Source organism: Orbicella faveolata, unplaced genomic scaffold (assembly GCF_042242905.1).
Source record: "Orbicella faveolata isolate gen_17 unplaced genomic scaffold, um_ofav_v1 contig_12, whole genome shotgun sequence".
Taxonomy (NCBI): domain Eukaryota; kingdom Metazoa; phylum Cnidaria; class Anthozoa; order Scleractinia; family Merulinidae; genus Orbicella; species Orbicella faveolata.
In genome coordinates this window covers 28,681,867-28,701,663 of record NW_028301539.1, presented here as the reverse complement: position 1 = coordinate 28,701,663, position 19,797 = coordinate 28,681,867, and the positions used below count along the sequence as shown (strand labels likewise).

The following is a 19,797-nucleotide window of genomic DNA, read 5'->3' as shown; positions in this document are numbered from 1 at the left end:
ACTTTTTTATTTTTGTTTTTATTTTCTTAGTGGAAAATGCTCATTTAGGTAGTCTCATTGATAAGGCATTGAAGGTACAGTACAGTATAAATATTATTATCACCACATTGTCATATGATAGTAGTAATAGAGTAGATGTCAAGCTAGCTCTGTACTTCACACATTGTATGCTTTTATTTATGATAACACATATACGAGTTTGATTAGCAATACGCAAGGTACAATTACAATTTGCTCAACCAGATTTATATGTTATTTTACAATAACAAAACAGTTGGTACTAAATTTATATACCGTAAATGTGTACAATACGAGTTATTTTTCCTCCCAGGAAAGGGTGATTTATATAAAACACAAAACAATTGAAAGCTTAACGCAAGAATGTCACTTAAGTTACAGTGCACAAGTTTGAGTACTACTTAACAATTATTCACCGAAGTGGAGGTAAATATCCATCACTTTCACCGACACTGAGGTGAATAATTGTTTTAGTATATACCACACAAGCTTAATAATTAGCAGACCAAAATGTTATTTTATGTGTGACAAGCGGTTGGAAATTTTAAAATCTCTCGCACCGGCTGTTCGGAGGTGAATAGTACTTGCTAATCACCCCTGAGTTAACCAATCAGAGCGTGCAAAAAGCACTATTCACTTGTGTGGTATATACTAAATATTATTATTATTAATATTAAAAATATTTTTGAAAGTGCCACTAGTATGATAAGTTATAGTACAGTCAAAACTTTGTTAAGTGGCCCTCAGTTAAGAGGTCACTATTCAAATTCCTGAAACTTGCTTGACATATTTACTGGACAGTCTAATACTTGGAATATATTGGATTAGCAAACAGGTTAATTAGTTATTGGCATGCTCCAGCTCCCTTGGTCACATAATAACTTTTAAATATATAAATCAGACTTGCTAAATTGTGTTGAATGAAAATTTACTGTGCATTTATTTTTATTGCATTTTTGACATTCAGGTTCAGGACACAGAAAAATCAAAGGGCACCGAGGTGGAGGAATATGAGATCATCATAAAGGAGACAAGAAAGTTAATAGAAGTTCTTAAACCTCACGTGGTGGTAGGTGAAGTGCTATTCAAGGCCATGTGATAGTTGTATATTCTCAGTTACTGTAAAGTTCTGAAAGTAACAGCCTTTGTACGTTACTTTCTGATTTAGCAACCTTATTCCTATTGCTCCTTTCAGTAGGAAAACAGTTTACTATTTTCAGTGGTCGCCACCTCTGCAATTACCCACAAATGATGATTAAACCTTTTGTCAATTAGTCTAAACTTTCAGAGAGCTGCTACTCTCATTGCTATCTGTCATTGACAATAAGAAAATTAAGTTAAAACTAACAGTAGGCAATGGCAACAAAGATACATTGCCCTGTCTGAATTCTGGGGCAGATACCAGATTTTAGAGAACGGGTTTTGAGATATGGATGTCCGAAGGTGGTCCTTTGTAGGGGTTGTGGGGCATCCTCTCCTGAAAAGTTTTAAAACTGAGGTCCTTGGAAATGGGATTTCCAGCATTCTGAGGCCAAGTCAGTGTGTTTTACTGCCTCATTTTTTAATTAAGGGGTTCATTCGACCACACCCCCTAGATCTGCCCCAGTGAGTTTGAACCCTAGAGTAAGACAGACAGAACATGGACAGATGGACAGATGAAGAAGCTAGTCATAAAAGGGGATAAGTGACGATTTTGGTTGCTTTTCTTTTTTCTTGCTCCAAATTAGCTGAATTTTTGCATGTGGTCTTCAATGTAATAGAAAAATGTGGTTCTGTATTTTTGTTGCTGGTTTTTGCTTTGTTTTCGAGTTAAAACGTAGGCAAAAAACTTGGCTTTTCCTAGCCATGTCTTTAGGAGTTTATTTGTTGAACAGCAAACAGGCAGACTGTTTATAGTGTATGAAGTCAAAACCAAATCCCACAGCATATAGAGCGGAAATCTGGGAACGGATTGTTTACACCGGTTATTGTGACGTGAACACAACACGTGAATCGATCGAGCGTCAAACGAAATGCCATCAAACAAAAAAGAGATGTGCCGTATTAGAGCTCTGTCAACTAATATCTTAAGCATTGTTTTAAAGTACCTTGTGTGCCTACCTGGTGGTTGAGAGGCATCATAAAGCCTCGATAAACCCGTAAGTCATCAGCACGTTTTAAAGAATCAAAATGTGTTCTGAAACTTCGAAGGCAGCTGATATACCGTAATCGTGTTATCGGCGTTCGAAGTCAGATCGAGCCAGGTAGCAAAGTCCAAGAGCAGTTCTTGCACAAGAAAAATACCCTCTGGCGAGTTGTGGCCCATTTGCCAAGCGTTGCTAGCGTCAAAGTGTGGAAAGCGAGAACTGGTTTTAGAGTGATAAAATTTGTCTTGTATCGACCGCCATGTCTTCCCGCGCACGAGGTGTAAAGACCCTTCCCGGCATGCATTGCGATTACGTTCTGCGGACGTTTCTCGAACTGGTAACTAGATTTAAACATAATAATGGCCAGCAAGTGGCGATCGATTGTAACAGATCTGTGATCCAGTTTGCGTTGATTTTATTTCAAATCGGCATGATTTTTAGTGTTTTGAGCTTCTGGGATCAGGGGACATGCAGATGTATGGAGACCCGTACGTTGCGCAGAAGGGTTAATCTGTTAATCTGTCAGCCCTATTTATAGAGCGTTTTCACGTGGAGTCATCAAATTCTTAAATCCAAAACTAAACAGCCGCCAAAGTTGTTGTCCTCATCAGGCATAAGAGGTACCAGCGCATTTTGAACTTGGAAGTTATGGCGGTGCGTGACATAAAGCTACGATCGCGTTTGTCGAAAACTATGTTTTATCTCGTGATTTTTTAGCCATTGAAGACGTTGCCGTATTTGAAAAAGTGTTTATTGAAATGTTTATTTGTTTCATTTTATTTTTATTTACACCTTTTTTTGACCTGAAATCAGCATTTTTGAGCTTATACGTTGCGTGAAATTACCATTTTCAGGAGCCCATCATGGGCTCCTACCATTTTGCTGTTTTCTAAGTGAAACCAACATCCTTGCCGTCACGCGTTAACGTGAAATCAACATTTTAACCTATTTAGACCTGAAATCAACATCATTGAGCTTATGTGCTGCGTGAAATTGAAATTTTGCTGGTCTCTAAGTGAAACCAACATCCTTGCCGTCACGCGTTAACGTGAAATCAACATTTTAACCTATTTAGACCTGAAATCAACATCATTGAGCTTATGCGCTGCGTAAAATTGACATTTTGCTGGTTTCTAAGTGAAACCAACATCCTTGCCGTCACGCGTTAACGTGAAATCAACATTTAAACCTTTTTTGACCTGAAATCAACATTTTTGAGCTTGTACGTTGCGTGGAATTGACATTTTGCTGGTTTCTAAGAGAAATCAACCTCCTTGCCGTCACGCGTTAACGTGAAATCAACATTTCAACCTTTTTTGACCTGAAATCAACATTTTTGAGCTTATACGTTGCGTGGAATTGACATTTTGCTGGTTTCTAAGAGAAATCAACCTCCTTGCCGTCACGCGTTAACGTGAAATCAACATTTCAACCTACTTAGACCTGAAATCAACATCATTGAGCTTATGCGCTGCGTAAAATTGACATTTTGCTGGTTTCTAAGTGAAACCAACATCCTTGCCGTCACGCGTTAACGTGAAATCAACATTTCAACCTTTTTTGACCTGAAATCAACATTTTTGAGCTTGTACGTTGCGTGGAATTGACATTTTGCTGGTTTCTAAGAGAAATCAACCTCCTTGCCGTCACGCGTTAACGTGAAATCAACATTTCAACCTTTTTTGACCTGAAATCAACATTTTTGAGCTTGTACGTTGCGTGGAATTGACATTTTGCTGGTTTCTAAGAGAAATCAACCTCCTTGCCGTCACGCGTTAACGTGAAATCAACATTTCAACCTTTTTTGACCTGAAATCAACATTTTTGAGCTTATACGTTGCGTGGAATTGACATTTTGCTGGTTTCTAAGAGAAATCAACCTCCTTGCCGTCACGCGTTAACGTGAAATCAACATTTCAACCTACTTAGACCTGAAATCAACATCATTGAGCTTATGCGCTGCGTAAAATTGACATTTTGCTGGTTTCTAAGTGAAACCAACATCCTTGCCGTCACGCGTTAACGTGAAATCAACATTTCAACCTTTTTTGACCTGAAATCAACATTTTTGAGCTTGTACGTTGCGTGGAATTGACATTTTGCTGGTTTCTAAGAGAAATCAACCTCCTTGCCGTCACGCGTTAACGTGAAATCAACATTTCAACCTTTTTTGACCTGAAATCAACATTTTTGAGCTTATACGTTGCGTGGAATTGACATTTTGCTGGTTTCTAAGAGAAATCAACCTCCTTGCCGTCACGCGTTAACGTGAAATCAACATTTCAACCTACTTAGACCTGAAATCAACATCATTGAGCTTATGCGCTGCGTAAAATTGACATTTTGCTGGTTTCTAAGTGAAACCAACATCCTTGCCGTCACGCGTTAACGTGAAATCAACATTTAAACCTTATTGACCTAAAATCAACATTTTTGAGCTTATACGTTGCGTGAAATTGACATTTTGCTGCTTTCTAAGTGAGATCAAAGTCCCTGCGGTCGCGGCGGGCCGATCCTTTGTTATGATAAACCGAGGCGAGACTTCGACTTATAACAAAGGCTTGGCTTGGTTATTATAACAAAGGATCGGCTCTGTTTATCATAACAAAGGCCCGGCTTCGTTTATTTGCAGCCTCGGCGGGAAAAGGGCGTTAGGTATTTTAATCAAAAGTGAACTTTGTCGAAAACGCTCCAAATTTCGCATAGAGTTTTGTTTAGGTATGTTTAGCAATGTCCCGTAGTTTTTGCGCTAAACCTTGCTTCGTTTTCAGGATATTGCGTATGCAAAAAACCACTCGGTTTTCCTAGCGGCGTCTTTATAAAGCGAAGCAAAAACCAGCGGCAAAAATACAGGAACACGTTTTTCTATTACATTGAAGACCACATGCAAAAATTCAGCTAATTTGGAGCAAGAAAAAAGAAAAGCAACCAAAATCGTCACTTATCCCCTTTTATGACTAGCTTCTTCAGATGTAAATTTAAACTGTTGGGCAGTCAAGCCTTTCTTATTCTCTTACATGAAGGTGCATATAATTCATGGCTTTGTAGTAATCATTTTCTATGCTTAAATCATTTGCTTAGCCTTCAAAATCAAACATTGTAGATCAAACTTTCATTATAAACTAGTTAATATTAGCTTAGTTTTCTTTTCCTCCCTTACTGAGATGTCTTTTTTTTCTTAGTCTAGAATAGTGTTACCAATTAGCTTATTTAATATTTCTTTTATAATCTTATTATTCAATATATATTTAATGTGCATTTTTTTCTATTCATGTAGTGAAATACCCTGACTAATGACTGTGTATTTTGTTGGTATTTTTTTAGCATGATGCAAGGGTCGTGCAACAATTTAGAAGACTGGAGGACATGACAGAAGGACGGACTCGAAGTTACACAGATGCTGATGGGTTTTCTCTTATAAAAAATGAAGCAAGTGAACTTAAATTACCTATCTTTGTTAAACAACAACCTTCATTACGAAGAGGTTTGTAATGTTAGTTTATCTTATTACCTGTAGGCAGTCTTGTTTTATAGTCTGAAATATGATCTGTTGGCCAACAGTCAGCCATCTTTTGGCCGTTTGCAGGTGGACACGTTTATCGACAACTGTTGCCTGACAGTTGACCAACAGTTTCATTAGGGGGGAGGGGTGTTGTCCACACTACCATGGCAAAGAGGTAAAGGTAATGTTATGTCTGTATACGAGGCAAGTGGCCCAATTCAGGTTGGAGCCTATCCCTGTTTCCATAGTATGAAGCAACTAAGAGTATTTCTACCCCCCCCCCCCCCCCCTCCCTTCCTGGATGGGTTGCTAATTCATCGCAGGTTTACCCCCAGCAGTAAGTTTGCCAGTACCCATTTATACACTTGGGTGGAGAGAGGCACTGTGAGAGTTACATGTAAGTGTCTTACCAAAGTATACAACACAATGTCCTTGGCCAGGACTCAAACCCAGACTGCTTGATCTGGAGACGAGCGCACTAACCATGAGGCTACTGTGCCTCCCACCATGGCAAGAGGCATCCCACAATCCTGTAGCCCAGAGAGAGAGAGATGCCTTAAAAACCCAAACCCAAAGTTATGACATTTTGCTTTTAGCACAATAGTAATAGTATTGATATATTTTACTTCAGTCTTTTGAACATTGCTCTTTCTCACAAGAAACCTACTAGGCTTTCTAGATAAAATTTATCTGATTGTAATTTTGTTGCAGCATTTTCACTCCCAGATATGAAAGATCTTCTAAAAGGACATAAAAAAGGGAATGTAAGTTCAGAGTTCTTTGAGTAATCATTTCATACCATGAAGAATTAAGGTTACTTCCCACCTTCAGAGGCCAAAAAAATCGTTTTTTCTTTCATTGGACAAAATTTACGTTCGTCATTTTATCTAGCGTTTCCAAAGGAAAAACATTAAAAATCTCGAAAAGCGGCCGAGTTATTTAGAAAAAACATATTTTCAAATAAAGTTAATAAACTAGGAAGGTGTCATAATCTTGTCAACGGGCGAGAACCCTGGGGGAATTTTCGCGGCAAACGCTCATCGCTCGTATTTCATGTCATTTATTTACATCACGCACTTGACAAAAATTCCCACGTGAAAGCTCTTTTCGCTAACTCCTATGGAAAAATCGAAAGCAGAAAAAAGTCCTTGGGTAAAGAAAACGAAAAAAACCGGCCCAAAGAAGAAAGAAAAAGCTCCATATTGTCAAGGAAAGAAAAAAAAAAACAAGCTTGCCGAAAGCGACAAAGGCTCTTGGCTTGGCCAAACGCCTTCGACAATCTCGGCATCTGCTGAAGATCCGGAGCGTTCAAATATCCTTGGAACAAGTAGCTTTAAAATCAAACTCAACGTCAGTGCAGGCTGTGAACAAGATTCTTCGTCGGAATCTGGCGGAAGCGATGAAGAAAATGAAACCTACCCAAGGGAACTCATTTCAGCATTAAGGGTATTTCTTAAGCTGTCCGTCGATTCCTTAACGTCTTGTTTTTCAGCGGCACATTTTCCGCCTTAAACATTTTTGGCACGGGTTTTTCCTTTGCCTTTGCCTTTGGCGTCTCTGCCCATTATATTACGTCGCCGTCCTAAATTGAACTCCACTGAGGGAGATAAAAAAAACAAAAAACAAAACAACATGTTGCAATGCGATGTTTTTCCCGGGAAATCTTGATCTATTGTCATAGACACTAGGAGGTCCTGTTGTTCCATTGGTTTGCAGTTTTATTAGGCGTGATAATCTCCGGGCGTGGCGCGAGTTGTTTACGAACCTTTACAAGCTAAAATCTCGCATTTGATTTTTGGCGGAATACATCCACTTTGACCGAATTTATAGGGTATGCAGATTTGACGGATTTTCGTGAAATTTCGACAGAACATTCCAGAGATAATGACAAACCAAAGTGTGTCGGGAAATTTTGATATTTAACACATTTTTCCCGTGGCGTCCATTTATGCAACACGTCTCGCATATTTTTGGTTACTCCAACTTTAGATGTGGATATCTAGACAACCAATCAGAATATCGAGAAAGCCCGACATACTTTTGTTGATTGATGCCCTGTGAATAAGACTGTGCAGCCATTTTGCTCGTACTGCGGAATCCGATAGCCGATAAATTCAATAGAAGAAGCCTTGGTCGTTTCACGCCTTACCACCTCCTGACACTTCCTAAAAGAAAGCATTCCTGAAATTGTATTTTTTTCGTAAAGTACATTTATTAAGCTTTCTTATGATATATAGTTTGTTGGGGTTTTATTGAAACTGGCGCACGTACGATTTTTTTCCCGAAGGGCACCCGCGAAGGTGGGAAGTAACCTTAAGCCACTTCCAAGAAGACTTAAAAGCCACTCCATGTTCTGCAGTATCCAATACTATGGGTTATTAATTTCTGGCATTATGGCTGCTTTCTATAGATGGGTCATGTAAATTGACTTTGAATATCAGTACATTTTATGGTATGGTAAAAACAGAAACAATCTTGGACAAACTTTCAATTGGCAACTTATAACCTTCATTATTGCTGAGAAAAATGTTGTAAATGAACTAATGCGGAGTCCTTCATCCAAGTTTTGCAAGTTGTAGAGAGTAGTGGGAAATCTTTATGACAATATTGGTCTGCTTTGCATTGCCAGATCTTCATGACATACACTGTAGGTTGCTTGTTACATTGAAAGATCCGCTGAATTAAATTGAAATGTTCTTGGTGTACTATGAATGTCTCACTTGTGTCTTAGAAGTGAATTTAAGGTCATACAATCATTCATTACACAAGTCAGTGATATAAGACAGTAAAATAAATATTAAGAAGCTGTACTTTTTAAAAAAATACGAATGCCAGCTACCCTGTCAATATTTTTTATGTTGCCCCTAAACAGTTTTTGCTGGTATACTCTATTTATACTGAGACTTGGCAGTTATGGGAACTGTAGGAGTAAAGTGTCCAAACCGAAAGCACGTCACTGTAAAGCCTGTTGTCAGTGCTCAGACCAAGATGAAGTAGTGCCATGAAAATTGTGCCTCAGTTTGATTTCTTGTTTCATTTTGCCAGGCAGAGCTCAAATCTTGTTTTCCCGAGTCTTATCTTAACGGCATTAAACAGTTACGGTAAGCAATAGTAATAGACATTATTATGCGCTAACCATTTTCAATTCAGGTACCGGACAAAACTTACATGTATTTCATACATTGTATTTTCATTCCATCAGCCAGAGTGTTGTGTCTCGTCTTGGTCATTCACAGTAGCTTTCTCTTAGGACTGCTTTCGCGTACCATAAGTAAAGACTTCTCCTACTACAAAATCATAAGTCATTATAATACTTAAACTGCATGAACAGTCAGCACTAATCATAATACATACTGACACTTGACTTGTATCTACGTGCGTTTTTTAAGCCATTTACATGATCTGTGTGAGTGGGGAGCAAAAGAAGGACTCAACAGATTACGAAACATCTTGAAGGTACAAATTAATATTTGATATTAAATTATTAATTTTAAACGGTTCACCCCATCGTGTCGTGCATATTTGTGCTGCCCATGTACTTGACCAGTCACTTTGCCTAGCTCAGTAATGTTTTATTTTGATTTACATGTGATGTTAATAGGGAAATTTAATCTTTTAATAAAATACCTTAAATGTTGATTTTTCATTCCCTTGTTCATTCATCTGTAGCATTACAGCAGAGAAACAGCAGCACTGTTAATAGAGCAGACAGAGGCAAGCCATCTGGGTGAGAAGCATAAGTCATTTGTTACTCTTTAACAATCATAATAATGTATTCTTTTCATGGTGAAATGTTAAATGGCCCTTACCACGGTACTGTGCACGTACGACTTTTAATGACACTGAAAGGTTCACTGGTAGATTTTTAACCGAAAAAAATCGCACAAGTCGGAAGCAGGCACCCCATGGGATAATTTGCAATTTTCCATGCTTCTTTATATAAACACCTTTTTTTGTCTTTGGAAACCTCATTTCCCTCCTTTGACCCTTTGTAGGAAATGAGCTGCTTTGTACATACTTCCCCTTTTGAACGTAAACATTTTGCGATGTAAATCTTGGCATAAATATTACAAAATATGCTGTGATAACTCTCCACAAATGATTAATAATTTCTTGAGTACCGTGACTAGTTAGCTCTCATGGTTCCCACAAGATCGGTAGAAAAGGATTGTCCTGACCTAATTGTGTAGAAGAGTGTAATAGGCCATTGGATGTCTTCATGCCAACAAATATTAATTGTAAGAAAATAGGGCATTCTTAGGATGAGGCACGCGTTATTCGTGTAGGTTGTCAAAGCACCTTTAAAATGTTTTTGTCTCTGTGTTATTTCAGAGCGGTTTCCTTCTCTTCTCACAGTTGGTCGGAGTGTAGTGAGCAACTTCCTTCACAATATTGACATGTAAGTTCTAAGTGATGTTTTCTTTATGGCAACTATAGTGTAAATGAGGCGCTGCACGCGCAATTAAAGGAGCTCAGTCATGGTATTTTGAGCTATTTTTATTAGCCACGAACAAAATTACCGTTAAGTTGCAGGAAACCTGAAAATAGTAGTTAACTAAGATAGAAAAACACCAAAGAGATAATGATGAATCATAAAGGAACAAGAATGGTCAAGAATAGAGAAGATTAACACGGATTACAAACGTCGAACTTGAAAAATTTAGGCTAAACTCTTCAAAATGCGCAAACTGTGACGTAGCTCCTTTAAAGTGGCTGACAACAGTTTCCAGCACTTTCCAAGACTTAGATTTTGTTGAGTAATTACAACTACTCTTTCATATAACCACTCCTCAAATGTTGCGGTGTACTTGGGGTTACTTCCAGCTTAATGCAGTGACGATGTTAAAGCCGATGACAATGCCCTATAAAATTGAAGTTTGTTGGTATTCTACTGAAATTAAAGGGACACTGTCTCAAGATATTTTGCTTAAAACTGTTATAGATTCACATAATGGTCCCTAAATTTATGTAACAAGAACTAATTAGCTCTAACTAAATGATTAAAAGCAATTTCTTGAGGAAAGTCCACACTACAGCAACATTTTTGCAAAATTTCAACGATTTTCTAGCCAAACTTGAACCTTTGAAAAATTGACATTCTGACGCTTTTTCAAAAATCCATATCACGATCCGTTTCCATCCGCGCCATCGTTACCCATCCTGCCTTCCTAATGAATTCCAATCATTTGTCGAGTACTGCTCTGAAAAATAAAACCATTATTGTTCATCTTCCAAAGATCGATCTATGGTTTTGAGATTTACAAAATCACGATAAAAATGGTGACGATGACCCTTTAATATGTAGATCTTTTCCCTGTCTCCATCATGAAATAAGAACTAACTCCGGCTGAAAATGTAGAAATGCGAAAAAATGAATTACTGGACTTCTCAAGATCCAGCAATGACGTACAAGCACTTGCACCTTGTTGGGTGTTGTTTTTCTAATCGGTACTGTCACCTAGAGCAGTTTTCACCTGAGTCTCGAAAAGTAATCCACCGTAGGAAAGAAGATGGCGGCTGTACATTTTACCACAATACCTTGCGAACCTAACACAACCTACAAGACACAAAGAAAGCCAAATATTTACAATACTTGTCCCTGTACTAAGGTCATCGAGTAGCCTAGATTGGAAGATTTTATAACGTTTCTGCACGCTTTTATAAACGTTATTAAGGTTTTCGTGCGCTAAGAACTATGGGTAAATGTACCAGTCGCCATTTTTTTTCCTACGGAGGATTGATTTTGCACTTACTACGCTACACGATTGGCTTAAAAAACTCGCGCCATTTTTTCATCCAATCAGTAAACCAATTCCTATTTTGACTCGTTCGCACACATTTTCCCGCGCTTCTCGTCAGCTACATGTAATTACCTGGAGTTTTGATTGGCTCATTGGATTGTCTGTGTCCTTTGTGATTGGCTAGAGTGATTAATTTGGTTTTGGCTTGACGTCACTCAGTTGAAAACCGTTCTTACGTGCGTCCCTCGTGTGTTACACCGTCACGGCAGGCGTCATGTAATACGTTTCCTTAGAAACCAGGTACTGATAAGAATGTAGACTGCGAGCAGTCTCTCTTTTTCGCGAAAATCCGTGGGAAAGGACGCAAAACAAGTGAATGTGCAAGCGTGACGGCGAGCGTGACATACGAGCGGCGAGCGGCGAAGCCACAAATCTCGCACGCTCACGACCGTTCACTTGTGTCGTGTTCTTCTCTGCGTTCTTTCCCACGGATTTTCAAGCAAAAGAGAGACTGCTCGCAATCTAAGAAGAGTGTTAAACATTAGTTTGTAAAGCACTAAAAGGGAGATGATGCGTGTGCTGAGGAACTGAGAGTGTGTTAAGGGAGCATGTCGTATGTTCTCCTTCCTCGGGCAGTGGCTTACTACAGTTTGCTCTCTATGCTAACATCACTGTACTTTAAGATGCTAATTAGAACAAGGATGCCCCCCCCCCGGTTCTTAGTCCCTTTCCATCTATTAAATTTACTTGTCTCATGTAGCATCTGATCCACACAAGCCTTTATTTTTTCTTCACTGTGTGTATAGGAAGTGTACTCAAAGTAACCAGTGGAGTTATGACTGTTCTTCCAACCCTCCAAGTCAAGAATGCCCCACAAGAAAGTCGTCTGTATGAGTTTTTCCTGTTACTTTACTTTAAACATATTTAACGTTGTGATGCAATGTTTAGTATGTTAGCATGAAGAAAATTCTTTTTAATCACGACATCACGACTCTCAAGCTATGTCACATGTAGATATTTAATGATTTTTAATTTAGTCTTTTCTAACCTACCCAATTATCGTGACGCCCTACATTGTTTCATTTCACTGTTCAGTCAACGTTAATTCAACTGCGTTTGATTGATTTTCGGTGTATTTCTCATAACATGCTATCAGCTAACGCCTGTTCGCAGTTTAGATTTCTCATTGAAAGCATCCACTTTGATGAAACTTTGTATTGTGTAGTGACCGGGAAAAATGCCAAAACGTGGGAGAGTACCCACTGGGATTTTAGACGCTCGTTCAACAGCAGTGAAGATAACTTCATGTCATGCTTACATTTCACTTAAATTTGATGTCAATTAACACATGTTTGCTTAATCAATCAGTGAATCAATCATTCAATCAATCAAGCAATCAGTCAATCAATCAATCAATCAATCAATTAGTCAATCTGTCAGTTAGTTAGTCAGTCAGCCAGTCAGTCGTAAAGTCAGTCAGTCTGTCAGTCAGTCAGCCAGCCAGCCAGCCAGCCAGCCAGCCAGCCAGCCAGCCAGTCAGTCAGTCAGTCAGTCAGTCAGTCAGTCAGTCAGTCAGTCAGTCAGTCAGTCAGCCAGCCAGCCAGTCAGTCAGTCAGTCAGTCAGTCAGTCGGTCAGTCAGTCAGTCAGTCAGTCAGTCAGCCAGGCAGTCAGCCAGTCAATCAATCATTTAATTGGTTTCACGTATAGTAATGGAAAAGATGAACCAACTATGAAATGGACGCGTGCAGTTTCTTGTTTATGTTGTAGACTGTTATTGGTTAGTAGTGGTAGTTATTTCTGTTACCTTATCTTATTTTCCAGTGTGGCAGCTTAGGAAGTTTGTTCAGCTTGGAATCATTTCAATCTTGTGTTGAGGATGAATTTGTAGGATCTTCAAGGTCAAGTGATGGAATTCTTTCACCATTTGCACCCTCGTGAGTGTTATTCCATGTTTGTATCCTTTGTATTTATTTTTTTAAGCACGAATTGACTTAATACAGACCTCCGTTTAGAAAAGGCACGTGATTATTTTTGGCTTCTTTTAACAGGGTCACTAAATCTAAATGTAGCCGTTAACAGCAACTAATTTTTACTGTTAAATATTGCAATTGCTTTATACAAGAGAAGATGAAGGGTATTCCCAAGGTATTCCCCCTCAAGTTATTTTTAGATCAATCCCGGTTTTGGAAATCCTAAGAGGGTCTAGAAGTAGCCAATCCTGTGACGTAGATTTTGATCACGTGACAGCCCAAGCGGCCTTACACGCATTCCATGAAAACATGTACTCAACGCGCGTGGTAACATCCGTGGAAGAAATGGGTAACATGTTTAAAAAAACCTTGAGATTAAGGCCTATATGGGGGTTTCACTCTCTTACTCTCTCTTCATCCCCTCTCGTTTGTCCTAGCTGGTAGACATTGTATTTAGTTTATAATAAAAAAGAGTTAACTATGCCTTGATGATGGAAAGTACTTTTATGGTATTGGAAAATATCTCTCTGATCAGTTGTCTTTTCGTTACTTCTAGCAATTGGTTTCATGCTGATCTGCAAGGAGCAGAAAGGCTGGAAACCTTAAGCTGTGGCAGCTCGGAGTCTCCAAGAATGGAAAACAATGACGACATGTCCACGCATTCCGATACAACCCTCAGTACGGCACGTGAGAAGTTGTCATTAGCGGACTATGCCTTGTTTGATGAAGATGCTTTGTCAGACCACAGCGGATCCCGCTACGGGAGACAAACTAGCGCAATGTATGAAACAAGCGTCAGCTCGCATCAGAATCATTTAAAAAGGAAGAGTTTAAGTTTAGAGAGTCTGTCGAATTCTTGTGGTTATGGAAGCTCAAGAGGCCAGCACAAGCATCACAGAAGAAAAGCCGAGCACCCCATGTTACAGAAAAAACTTTCCAGTCCATTACCTTCACCAAAATCCGAGAGGATTCCAAATACCAATTTTCTGGAGGTTCCCTCTAGAACTAGGAGTAACATTTTTGTAAAGCATTTTTTAAACAGGAGAGTTAAAAGTGTAGAGGTTTCAGGAAGTTCCACACCGAATGGCGAAGACCGACTACCTAAAAGAAGACTGCTTCACAGCTTAAGGTTAGAAATTCAAACAAAGGTTTTATAAATGATAAAATTTTCATCATGCTAGGAGCATAGGACAAAGAAAGAAATCTGAATCCCTGAAGGGATTCGAACCCAAGACCTCCCAGATATCGGTTGGCTGCCCCATATCACTGAGCTACAGAGAACTGCATGAAAAAATTTAATCGAAGTATTATATTCTCTCTTACAGAAGTGCGTAGTTCAAGTTTTGTATCCCGGTGAAAAGGGGGGGGGGGGGGGGGGGGAGGGAGATGGACTTCCATATGAAAAAGACAGGGGTGCTCGTCGTACTTTTAAGGGGTTAAAAAAGTAGTTTTGATACCTCTCAGGGTGTTCATCCACAAACGGTCCACAGCGGAGCTTTTGTGGTACCTTTAAGGGTAATGAGCTGAAAGGAATATGACAGGAGAGAAGGTGTTGTTTTAGAATTGGTACCTCTTAGGGATGAAAAAAATTTCAAGCCACGCCCACAAAACAGGATCTTGGTACCTCTTAGGGGTTCTTTTCAAACTTTCCGCTGAGCAACCCTGTCCTTTGTAATGGAATTTTCCCCCGGGTTTATGGTTCAAGATAAGCCAAAGTCAAAGGTGAAGGGCAAGCAATTTTTAACGAAACCTTCGCTAAACGATGCGTGTACACAGAGTTAGGTCGCAGTATTTCGGGAAATTCTGTTTATTTTTGTCAACTATGAGTTCTAAATTTAAATTTGGCTGAGCGGTAGTCTTGTATTAGTTTAAACATGCTTTGAACAACCAGATCTTCGTGTTCAAATGCTCCTTTGGGTTAAACCCCAAACTGGCTATATATTGAGTACTCACACACAACGTAACCATACTGCTAAGGCTTTGAGAACTAAACCAAAAATTCTCCTTTCCATGGCCAAGCACTAAAATTTCACGTTACTCAACGCCTTTAAGCCTACCTAAATGTCATTGTACAAAGTTTGTATGAAGTTGTTTTTCTCACAGACCAGAAAAAATTCGACTGAGATGCTTTGCAGAGGAAGTTTGCCAACCACTGGAAACATACTCAGGTAATCTAATGTTACGTGAGGAATTTAAGATTTACTTACAAACGTGTTTTCATTTCTTTGCGATAGTAAAGAAAATAGAATGCTTTTCACTTATGGTTCGTATCATTCATCACAAACACCAGGCTTTATTTTCGCAACTGTCTAAGTTGCGTACGTAATAAGCTACTTTCGATTTATTAAAATTCAGCTTGACAGTGAGGCTTAGAGGACAAAAACAAAAGAAATGAATAAACATGGTCATTCAATTTCCTTTGTTTGTGTCCTCTAAGCCTCACTGGCAAGCTGAATTTTAATACATCGAAAGTGGTCTATTGCGATGACTTCTTATGTATTCACATGGTAATATATTCACATGGTAATATATTCACATGATAATATATTCAGATAATAATATTGCTAATATATTCACGTGCTGATACATTTACATGCTAATTCATTCACATACTAATATATTCACATGCTAGTAACGGCCGTTTTAAACAAAGCAGTAGAAGGAAGGCTAGATAACGCCATATCCACCGGATAAATCGCTATCCAGTGGATAAGTGTTAACAAAACAAACCACGCTCTCCGCTGGATAGTGATTTATCCGGTGGATAGCGTTATCCACCTTTCGAACAACCCGGGCCTGCACTCTTGTCACATTATTCTGAGAGCTTTAATATCTTTGACAGGTTCTAATGTACTGTTGTTGCGGAATAATTTGAGTTGTGGAGTTCATTTGCTCTTTGCTCTTCTTTGTGGAAGACCAGTGGTTGTCCTTGGTGAACCTCGAAATGAAAGGTTTGTTCCCTTTACATAACATTTGATTTTTACTTTCTAAAGGGCAAAATGAGGCAACAAGGTAGCTATAAAACTTCAAATACTCTTGACAGACACTTCGAAAACGCAAAGAAGTGGCCGCCATTTTGTTCAGTGACAACTGCCAGGGTCCTCACTATCTACAACAGAATTCGTGATAGATCGCTGGTAGATTTATACTAACACGTGATAGAAATCTCGGGCTCATAATCTAATTGCTAAGTAAAAACACTCGTGTCAGTTTGAGAGAGCTCAAAAAAGCTGTGAGAATACTCGCCTTCGGCTCGTGTTCCACAGCTTTCTCGTTCTCCTAAACTTTCGCTCGTGTTTAAAACTCGGCAGAAACACGGATCTGCTTGTTAAATAATGGTCAATACATCTAGTTTGAAATGTTGATAAAATTCATTTTTTATTTTCTATTTTATAACTTGACCAGGGATGTGCGGACTGTCATTTCTGCTCTTTGGATGTTTGTTCCTGAGAATATGAGGTTTGCTCCTTTATCTGCTTGTAAAACAAGTTGTATTTTTACCCAATCGTACCTTTTTGGTACGCTTCGGCGGCATATCAGGCGAGTGTGGTCGAGCCATGGTTCGCATTTTGACGAGACGTAGTCGAGCCAAAATACCCATGGCGAGACCAAACGAGCCTACCAGAAATGTACGATTAGGTATGTACAGTACCCAAATTTGGTTAGGTCAGCATGATATCGTAGCCATATCAGCTCAGTGACTTGATATCGCAGGATATCAGGAGAGTAGACACGGTTTCAGATCGGCTAATTGCGATTTTGGGTACGGTATTAAAACAGTCATAATTATGTTTTTAACTGTATATCTCATTTGTGTTTAGTAATGGAAAAGCCGTAGATCCGTGGAGAACCAAACCACTACAAATCGCTGATCTTTCATGGCAAGTACAAGTTGTGTTCTTTGATTTTCTTATGTGTTGGTTTGACGGCAGCTGTTTTTTTGAGCGGAGACATTCCAAACGTTCTAATGGATAAACCATTATTTTTTTAGGGGGGGGGGGGGGGGTTGGGGTTTTGGCAATTTCCAAAGAAAAAAAATCCTGCACTGCAAAAGCTCCTGGAGAAAAATTGTGCAAGTGGAGCCATGGGGAAAAAATCGAGCAAGCATTTTCTACCATCCAGGTCCTGTGTTTGACCTTAAAAAAAACTCTTGCACAAGCTATTGTCCACCAAAAACAATCATGCACGACCTTAAGTGAAAATAAATAATGTCCCAGATAATTGCTCAACCCCGTCAAAAACTAACGGTCCGTGCGTAAGCAAATTCAAATTCTCCATTATAAGAGAAAGCAGAAATTTGTTATGAGAGAACTGACATGCGAGCACCTATAAGATCGAGTATTTTGTTTGGCAAAGTAAGCGCGGTTAAGCTAACTTTTTTGGATGGTTTGTTTATTTGTTCTTAAAACTGTGAGGCGACACTAGGAATTTATGTAAATGGCGCTGTAGAATTTGTCTCGGCTGTAATTGCTTTATTGCATATGAGTTCTAACGTTAATTTTGTGAATGTTTTCAAAAAACAGGCTGAAACTTGTTGGACTTGCTAAGAACAAACACTCAAACATGGTCCCCAAATCTGTCAAGGTAAATGACTGAAAAAGATTCAACGATTGTAAATATTGGTGCTTCTTGCCTCGTTGTATCGCCTTCCATCAATGCGTTTCTGGTTCAATTCCGTCCCGGTGCCATATGTGGGTTGCGTTTATTGGTTCTCGCCTCGTTCTCCCGGTACTCTGGTTTCCCTCCCTCCAAACAAACCAACATCTCCAAATTCCGACTCGACCAGGATAGAGGGCCCGCGTGAAAACCAGCTAAGGCCGATGTCGCTTCCTCTCTAAAAGTTGAAGTTTATTTTCATAAAGATAGAAAGGACACCTCTCGTTAGCTTTAAGGAAGTTAACTGACGATTGAAGGCATATCATTTGACAAGATTTTACATTTTGCCTTTGCAATTTTACCCACGGTGGAAGCCCAAGATATCGAAGTGTCAGGAGACTGGGTTGATGTTCTCGTTTCCCAGGGACCTACAAGTTGTATTCGTTGCATGGAAATCCAGTTTACCTGAATACACGTAGAACCTTTTAATTTAAAGTACAATCTCACCGCACCCTCCTTCCCAATCTTGTCTATAAAAGGAACTACGTCACAGTTTGTGCATCTTTGAAAAGTTAAAAGTACATTTTTCAAGTTTGTCGTTTTTAATCCGTGGTTATCCTCTCCACCCTTGACCATCCTTGTTTCTTTATGGTTCATTATTATGTCTTTGGTGTTTTTCTATCTTAGTAAACTATTATTTTCAGATTACCTTCAGTTAAAACGTAATTTTGTTTATCAAAACATACTTAGGTAATCTTTTGAGCTAAAATCATAAATCCACTCGAGAATCAACCATGCATGTCTGTTATACACAAAGAGCCTTTTCGTTCGTGTTGCCGATTTTGTGGATTGATTTAATAACTCTTTTGAACCAATCACATCTTTGAAAACAGCTCTGAAGACATTTTTACAAAGTAAAAATGGAAATCATTTCCTTCACTAATAATTTTATTTCATGGTTTTACATTTGAAATGATTTTACGACGCACAGAGACTTTCACTGCATGTGTTTGGCAAGAAGACTATGAACTTTTATGGTGCCCACTGTATTACATTACAATTTTTCTCATACATTTTTTCAGAGGTTTGTGTCTTTGTTGGATTTTGAAACAGATCTCATTGTGACGCCACAGTATAAGGTTTGTTTAGTTTAATTCGCTTCCCGTTAGCTGAGACAAGAGGTTTTTTTTTCATTGAGAAATGTCACGTAGTGAAATGTGTAAGTGCCATGTGTACAGAGATGGAATAAGTTCCTTGTAAACACATTTTCTCCGGTCTTCCCCGTCTATGACCAACGTAGATTAAATCCTGACAATAACTGACAATAGATCAGAAATAGAGCACAATAGATCAGAATCAACCCGTCAAAGCTAAAGACGTTTGTAGCGGCAAAACCACGCTACACAAAAAAATGTCATTGATTTTCCGTTCATATTCAGATAGCTATTTTGTTGTAAAAGATTGCAGCTTTCAAATAGTAGGAAATGTGATGAATTCTACTACATCAAAACCGCTGCAACAAAAATTGCTTTCGCAGTGATAGCGTACGATTGACACTGACAGCAGAGACATAATAAATGAAGTATATGAATTGCTTTATTTAAAAGAGAACTGGCAATCCAGACCAATAAGAGAAGGGCAGAACTGACCATTGTCTTGTATTTTAACAGGGGCATTATCTCCATTCAATTTGCAATTATTCCAACCAGTGGCCAGTAAGTAACAGCTCAAATCATCCATACTTCTGCCTGCCTGCCTGCCTGCCTGCCTGCCTGCCTGCCTGCCTGCCTGCCTGCTTACCTATCTGCCTATCTACCCCTCTTCTTGCCTATTTACATTTCTA

At 38.9% G+C, this 19,797-nt stretch overlaps 1 protein-coding gene across 1 annotated transcript in view; it reads left to right on the top strand.

The window, feature by feature from the left end:
* The window catches only part of LOC110058327 (guanine nucleotide exchange protein smcr8a-like), a 30,536-nt gene that overhangs the window by 5,988 nt on the left and 4,751 nt on the right, over nucleotides 1-19,797 (top strand). The window contains exons 7-24 of the mRNA XM_089283186.1: nucleotides 31-74; nucleotides 986-1,087; nucleotides 5,469-5,628; nucleotides 6,358-6,410; nucleotides 8,692-8,747; nucleotides 9,036-9,102; nucleotides 9,316-9,373; nucleotides 9,979-10,045; nucleotides 12,194-12,275; nucleotides 13,210-13,322; nucleotides 13,915-14,487; nucleotides 15,462-15,526; nucleotides 16,201-16,309; nucleotides 16,764-16,817; nucleotides 17,180-17,239; nucleotides 17,882-17,942; nucleotides 19,037-19,093; nucleotides 19,625-19,669. Coding sequence (XP_089139312.1) covers nucleotides 31-74; nucleotides 986-1,087; nucleotides 5,469-5,628; nucleotides 6,358-6,410; nucleotides 8,692-8,747; nucleotides 9,036-9,102; nucleotides 9,316-9,373; nucleotides 9,979-10,045; nucleotides 12,194-12,275; nucleotides 13,210-13,322; nucleotides 13,915-14,487; nucleotides 15,462-15,526; nucleotides 16,201-16,309; nucleotides 16,764-16,817; nucleotides 17,180-17,239; nucleotides 17,882-17,942; nucleotides 19,037-19,093; nucleotides 19,625-19,669 — 1,826 coding nt within the window. The remainder of the gene's footprint in view (nucleotides 1-30; nucleotides 75-985; nucleotides 1,088-5,468; nucleotides 5,629-6,357; nucleotides 6,411-8,691; nucleotides 8,748-9,035; nucleotides 9,103-9,315; nucleotides 9,374-9,978; nucleotides 10,046-12,193; nucleotides 12,276-13,209; nucleotides 13,323-13,914; nucleotides 14,488-15,461; nucleotides 15,527-16,200; nucleotides 16,310-16,763; nucleotides 16,818-17,179; nucleotides 17,240-17,881; nucleotides 17,943-19,036; nucleotides 19,094-19,624; nucleotides 19,670-19,797) is intronic.